General features: G+C 67.2%; 1 protein-coding gene across 4 annotated transcripts in view; it reads left to right on the plus strand.

Annotated features, from left to right (window-relative positions):
• Positions 1-4,411, plus strand: part of IGF2R (insulin like growth factor 2 receptor) — an 84,639-nt gene extending 80,228 nt beyond the window's left edge. The window contains exons 45-48 of one of the 4 annotated variants that reach the window (XM_084890903.1): positions 22-174; positions 945-1,014; positions 1,673-1,870; positions 3,995-4,411. In XM_084890903.1, the coding sequence (XP_084747029.1) occupies positions 22-174; positions 945-1,014; positions 1,673-1,870; positions 3,995-4,138 (565 nt within the window). In that variant the 3' untranslated portion in view covers positions 4,139-4,411. Of the gene's footprint in view, positions 1-21; positions 175-944; positions 1,015-1,672; positions 3,169-3,994 lie in introns of those variants that run through there. The other 3 variants (XM_084890904.1, XM_084890902.1, XM_084890901.1) reach the window with 3 other exon arrangements.
• The last annotated feature ends 2,617 nt before the right edge of the window (positions 4,412-7,028 follow it).

Consider the following 7,028-nt stretch of genomic DNA (forward strand, 5'->3'; position numbering starts at 1 on the left):
GAGCGACGTGCCTCCTTGCAGGGCGGGCTTCGACAGCGAGGACGCCGGGGCGGGCATGCCGGCCCACACGGGGCTGTCGGAGCGGAGCCAGGCGGTGGGCGCGGTGCTCAGCCTGCTGCTGGTGGCGCTCACGGGCTGCCTGCTGACCCTGCTGCTCTACAAAAAGGAAAGGCGGTAAGGAGAGGGGGGTGGGCAGTGGGCAGAAGCGCTTCGGGGGTTCAGTGTTTAGGGGGGCCCAACCGCACCCAGAGCCCCAAGATGGAACCAGAGGGCGGCTTCCAGCGTGTTTTACCAGCGCCTGCGTTTCTGTGCTGAGGTGTCCCGGGCGCCCTGCCCTCAGGCCCATGGCCGCTCTGGCCTCGCTGGCCAGTTCCCGGGACACCTGGATGTGCAAAGAGGGACAGCCAGCTAAACCCCTGCCATGAGCAGACTTCCCCCATCTCCCTCCTTTGGTCCCTCTGAAGTAATCGCTTAGAGGCACCTGCTGTGGGCACGGGCTGGTCACTCACCCGTGTGCCTTTCCATCCGGTTTGCACGTCACACGTGACTCCGGCGTGCGCTGGGAGCCCCGTGGTGGCAGCCGTGGGCCGGGCAGAGGGGCAGGCCAGCTCGGGGCTCCCTGCCCTCTCACCGGCCGTGAGCCAGAGGCAGGCAGAGGGCGTGGGTGTGGGCCGACCGGGGTCAGTCCCCACGCAGGCCCAGCAGCCTCGGAGCAGCCTCGGGGTTGAGGACGGTGTCCCACCTCGTTCACGCGTGGAAAAGGGGGAGCTCCGATGTCCCATGCTGCTCAGGCCTGAGAGACCGCCCCGCGGCGGGGCAGGATCTGAACCCCCTTCTCTCTGATTCCGTGGCTCCGTGGCCTGTGCGAGGAGCGGCGTGGGGGGGGCATGCGCTCGGCTAGGCTGGGACCTGCTGGTGCACCGGGAGTAACTGGTCTCTTGCAGGGAAACGGTGCTGAGTAAGCTAACCAGCTGCTGTAGAGGAAGTGCAAACGTGTCCTACAAATACTCCAAGGTACGTCCTGACCCCGGCCGGCCCGGAGCTGGGGGGGGAGCTGTGGGCGGGGGCTGTGGGCGGAGCTGTGGGCGGAGCTGTAGGGGGGGCTGTGGGCGGAGCTGTAGGGCGGGGAGCCGTGGGCGTGGGCCGGGGCCGTGGGCGGGGGCCGTGGGCGGGGGCTGTGGGCGGGGGCTGTGGGCGGGGCTGTAGGGGGGAGCCGTGGGCCGGGGCCGTGGGGGGGCGTGGGGGGGCATGGGAGGGAGCCTTGGGCGGGGAGCCGTGGGCGGGGCCGTGGGGGGGGGGGCCGTGGGGGGGAGCCGTGGGCGGGGCCGTGGGGGGGAGCCGTGGGCGGGGCCGTGGGCAGGAGCCGTGGGGGGGGGCGTGGGGGGGAGCTGTGGGGGGCGTGGGACCCGCGCTAAGGGACAGAGAGGGGGCGCTGTGGGGGGGCGCGTGGCTGAGGGGCCGAGAGGGGGCGCTGTGGGGGGCGTGGGGCGCGGCTGGGGGGCAGAGAGGGGGCGCTGTGGGGGGCGTGGGGCCCGCGCTGAGGGGCAGAGAGGGGGCGCTGTGGAGGGCGTGGGGCCCGCGCTGAGGGGCCGAGAGGGGCGCTGGCCGGTGGGGGGGCGTGGGGCACGGGCCTGGCCGCAGGCGGGCTTTACGCGCCCCGCTCCACCCCCAGCAGGTCAACAAGGAGGAGGAGGTGGACGAGAACGAAACGGAGTGGCTGATGGAGGAGGTCCAGGCGCCGGGCGCGCGGCCCGCCAAGGACGGGCAGGAGAACGGCCACGTCACCGCCACGCCCGTGGAGGCCGCCGCCCTCGCCGCCCTGCAGGGGGACGACCAGGACAGCGAGGACGAGGTCCTGACCATCCCAGAGGTGCGCGTGCACGCGGGCAGAGGGGCTGGGGCCGCCCGCCCCGCGCGCCCCCCGCCCAGGAAGACGCCCCGCGACCCCCGGGGGGGGCTGGGGGGCGGCGCGAAGGCCAGGCGGGGGCCCCGGGCCGCGGCCAGGCCCGGCCCCCCCAGCGGCCTGCGCTCCTTCCACGACGATAGCGACGAGGACCTGCTGCACATCTGAGTCCGGCCGCCGGCGTCCACCAGGAGACCGCGGCCACCTCCTGTCACGTCTGCCTTTACGGAAACTGGGTCAAAGGGAATGCTTTTTGTGAAGGGGAGAGAGAGGGCGAGCGGTCGGGCGCTCTCATCCGCGTGGCCACGGCCCGGGATGAGCGTGGGTCCGGCGGGAAGGGGTGGTGCTGGGGCCGGTCTGTCCCGAGTCCTCATTGGGTGCCCGGCACCTGGGGACAGGGCCCCGAGAACCCTTGCTGCTGCAGACCCGTCAGTGTCTGACCGTCATATTTAGCATTTACCTCTCTCTTCCTATTTATTGACTCTGACAATTACTCAGGTTTGTGAAACAAAAAAAACAAAAAAACCCAAAAAACAAAAAAAACACACAAAAAAAACAAAAACAACAAAAAAAACAAACCTCCCCTCACTGCTTCCCCCGGCGGGCGCGCGGCCGTCAGTCCGGGAGCTGTCTGCGGGCGGTTTCATACTCGATTTTGAACTTGTTGACATGTAACCTCTAAGTTAGAATACTCGTCTGTCCTTTCCTCTTGGCTGTCTGTTTCCTGCGGGCACGCACATGCGTGGCCCTGAGTGCCTGAGCTTCGAGGGCCGTGCCCGCCCTCCGCCGGTGCCGGCTCCGCCGCCCGCCCAGGGCGGTGAGCGTGATGCCCGAGGAGGTGACGGGCTCGGTGTCGCCTCCTCCGGCTCTGACGCCACCAATACTGTGCTTATTTTTTTAAGAAAAAAGTGTTTATCAACCATCGACCTATACGAAGCCTTAAGCTGCACGGAGTGTGACTTGCAGCGTTGCATGCAGGCTGGCGGGGGGGACGGGCGGGGCGGGTGACTGCTCTCCCGCTGCTGGCTCTCCTCGAAGTGTTGGACAGACGGCTTTCCTCTTATTCTAGAATATTGTACATAGCGATAGTCACCTGCTGACAGGCAGACCGCCTCTGGGCTCGTGGGTTTGTACTCAGTTTGGCTGGCTGATTTTATTTCAACTTGAGTATTTTTTAAAATTGATTTCTTTCCTCATTTTTTTTTTCAATCAAATTTACTGTAATGAAAAGTATTCAACGATTTCAATAAAAGATAAATTATTAACTGGGTGTCACTGCTTTTTCCCCTGCCCGCCCGCCGCCCGCCTGCCCTCCCGTGAGGGCGCGGGGCCGCGCGCGGGCTCGGCTGCCGTGGGCGGTGACCTCACGCAGCACCTCCGTCCTCTGGGGTCGTCCCCCCTGCTCCTCGGCATCACCCCGTCTGGGTCGGGGGCCCGGGGTGGGTCCCACGGTCCCGGGAGGCGGCCGGGGTGAAGCGTGGCTCCTCCTGCACATACCGTCTTCCCTCGGTTACTGACCGGGCGCCCAGTGCTCACGGGGAAGCAGACAGGCGAAACGCAGGCTTCTCGGAGTCCGCAGCCTCCCCTTCCTCCTGTTTTCTCGTGATCCGCGTGGAGCGAGCTCCTCAGTGTTTTTCTTAGGGTTTCACAATGTCGTTCAAGGATCAGAACCACCGGAACGGTGCTGCTGACCCGTTCCTCCTCTTAAAAAAAAAAAATAATAATAATATATATATATTGATTTCAGAGAGGAAGAGAGAGACGGAAACATCAGTCATGAGAGCGAATCATTGATGGGCTGCCTTCTGCACGCCCCCTACTGGGGAATTGAGCCCACAACCCGGGCCTGTGCCTTTGACCGGAATCAAACCCGGGACCCTTCCGTCCACAGGCTGACGCTCTATCCAACTGAGCCAAACTGGCTAGGGCTCCTTCCTTCCTTTCTCCTCCTCCTCCGAGTGCTGCATGTTGGGGCTGCTGAAGCCAACCCCGGAATGTGACCGTACGCAGAGATAGGTCCTTGTACCGATGACACGCTGCCAGCGAGGTCGGCGGGCGGGCCCTAACCCGCCATGACTGGTGTCCTTGCAGAGCGGAGACACGCAGGCACAGACACACACAGAGGGAAGCGGATGCGAAGACTCAGGGGAGAGACGGTCCAATGCCAGCCAAGGCGAGCAGCCTGGAGAGCCCTGCCCTGAGCCGCAGGAGGAGCCCACCCTGCCCACCCCGTGAACTTGGACTTCTGGCCAAAGCGGTGAGGCGTAACCCTCTGTTCCAGCCTCCCACCCATGGTGCTTTATTACGTACGCAGCCCTAAGAGGCGCACCCGACACTACAGGCCGCCCCGCTTGCTCGCGGGCCGGCCGTGACGACACACACGGACGGCGGCCACCCAGTGCGAGCCCGAGAGCTCGGCACGCCTCACGCCACCGTCCCGCACTCCCCCCACACTCCCCTCCCCACACTTTTTACTCTTGGCATTTATAGAAAACATGATGCAGAAAATACACGTGCTCTCTCGTCTGTTCATTCACCCCGGGCCCCGTCTCTCCCCTGAGCGCCTGGGAACTTGCACAGAGGCCGGTCTGGGAGAGCGTTCAGTTCCGGATGGGGGGCTCACCGGGCCCCAGGGGGACACCATCGCTGTGACACGCTGCTGGTTGGCTTTGAACCTGAGCCCGGCCCGCGGCCCCTCCACCCCCCGGTTCGTCCGCACGCGGAGGAGACGCGGGCAGGGTGGGATTGCATGATACACGAGAGTCAGAGATGAAATCCCGGGCCCAGTGAAGCGGCCGTGGAGCCCCCTCCTCTCTCGCTTGCTTGCATGTCCTCGGGGATGCTCTGGCACCGGGATCACACGCATGCCGTGGGCAAGGGCCCGACCCTGAGCCTTGGTTTCTCGTGTCTGATGGCAAGGGCCACGTTACATGCTCCATGAGCACTGGACCGTCCTCCAAGCTCGGGCTGAGGGCACCGGCCGGGCCCTTGGCCATTGGGGTCCCTGAAGCAGGGCTGGGAGAGGGGCGGGGAGGGATGCAGGGCAAGGTAAAGGCCCCCCACCGCTGGTGCGGATGGGGCAGCTCCTGCCCAGAGCCGGCAGCTGCTTTCTCCATGGAATGAAGTGCGTGGTGGGGGTTCAGGGAGGCCTGGTCTGGCCTGGCCGCTGGGGCGGTGGGGCGGGGAGGGACCCGCTTTCTCCCATGATGCACGGAGCGCAGGGCACGGCCCACACAGGACTCCTGTCGGGGGACTGACACCCCATAGACCTCTTCCTGCGTTCCTTGGGCTGTCCCCCAAACGCAGTTCCCTGACACCACATTAACCTGCTCCGACACCGTCAGCCCTGGGAGCGTCAGGCCCAGCCCAGGCCCCACTGCGGTGCCCGTCAGAGGCAAGAGGCCCCTCTGTCAGCTGCAGGAGGCCCGGCTCCCGTGGTTCCGCCTGATCTGGCTGCAGACTGGTTCCCATGACCCCCTCCCTCTGGACTGTGGAGCGGGACCCCCGCCTTCCGCACCCGGGCGCTCTGAGCCTGACCCCGGGGTCTCCCGAGGCTTCCTCGCGGGGCAGGGCCTGCGGCCAGCTCACCAGGACGGGGCGGTCTTTCCTGCGGCCGGAGCCATCGCGGCGCCCACCAGAGGCCCCGTCAGCACAAAGCACCCCTCCCCGGGGCCCCTGAGGCAGACAGACACCCAGACAGACTGCATTCCGGCCTCTCCCAGGGCCACACAGTGTGCTGGGGACCCCCCCCCCCCCCCCCCCCCGGCTCTCCCAGGGCCACACAGTGTGCTGGGCCCCACCCCTGTCCCCCCGGGGCCACAGTGTGCTGGGCCCCACCCCTGTCCCCCTGGGGCCACACTGTGCTGGGGCCCCACCCCGTCCCCCCGGGCTCTCCCTCTGGCCACGTGGGAGGGGATCTCGGAGCTGCAGCCCCAGGAGGGGCCGTGCTGCTACCAAACCACCGGCTGGCGGCCCTCCGGTGCCCAGGGACGAAGGCCCCGTCACCTGTGCCCCTGTCCCTCCTGTGCACGGAGGCCCCGGTCAGCAGCCCGGCCTGGGCCCAGGGGCCGCACCGCTGAGGCCAGAGGCCCTGGGTCGTGTCCCAGGCCAGGCTGTTTGAGGGCAGCCGGGAGCCTGCCCAGGAGATAGCGACGCTGGTGGGCCCAGGAAACCAGGCCGCGCGGCGTCGGGCGAGGACGGCGGGAAATGGGCCAGTCTGGGGAGCTGGCCCTCGCACCCGTCCCATCCCACGCGCCCCGGCCCCAGGACCATTACCTGCAAGAGCAGAGCTGTGTCTGGCTCTGCCCCAGCGCCACGCCAGCTGCTGCCCAGGCCCCACAGCCCGCCTGGGCTCCGGTGTGACGTGCACGGAGGCTCCCGCTCTGCCCCATGGAGAGCAGGCCCTGAGGAGGGCAGGGTGGCCACAGGCCGCCCGGCCCGGCCCTGTGCACTCGGGTCATCTGGGCCACTTTGCCGGCCTCCTCACTCCTGCCTCCTTCACCCCTGCCGACCCCTCCACCCTGCAGACAGCACGTGAGGCTGAGGACGTGAGGGCTCCCCCTGCCCTCTGCTGCTGCTGTTCCCGGGGAGTCCGCCCGGGGACGGTGAGCTGGCGGAGTGAGGAAGGCCATCCCCGTGTCCGGAGCCCGCACCACCTGCCCGGGCAGCGACTTGGCCAGTATTTGCTGAGTCAACAAATGCACGAGCGCCACCTGCAGCCGCAGGCTCCGCGGAGAGGGAACGGGTGGGGCGGGGGGAAGGGTTGTTGCCCCGCCCCCCCCAGCTCCCCCAGGGGCGGAGGGCAGCCACCCCGCATGCTGCAGGGGCAGGAAGGATACGGTGACCAGACGTCCCACTTTTGAACAATTGGTCCCTCATCCCGCGGCGTTTTAAAAAAGTCCAAACATCGGGACTTCTTTAAAATGCCGCGGGGCGCGGGACAAATGGTTAAAAATACGGACTGTCCCGCCAAAAGCGGCCCTCTCCAGTGGGTGGTGCAGGAGCCTGGTGCTCAGGGCAGCGATCGCAGACCCGCCCGCCGCCAGGCCCACGGGCCACGGCCCGGCCACGGCCACGGCGGGCGGGCTGCTCCGCGGTGCCCACGTGGAGGACGCGCCGGCGCAGG

This window comes from Pipistrellus hanaki, assembly GCF_964339955.1.
Source record: "Pipistrellus hanaki genome assembly, chromosome: 7".
Lineage (NCBI taxonomy): Eukaryota > Metazoa > Chordata > Mammalia > Chiroptera > Vespertilionidae > Pipistrellus > Pipistrellus hanaki.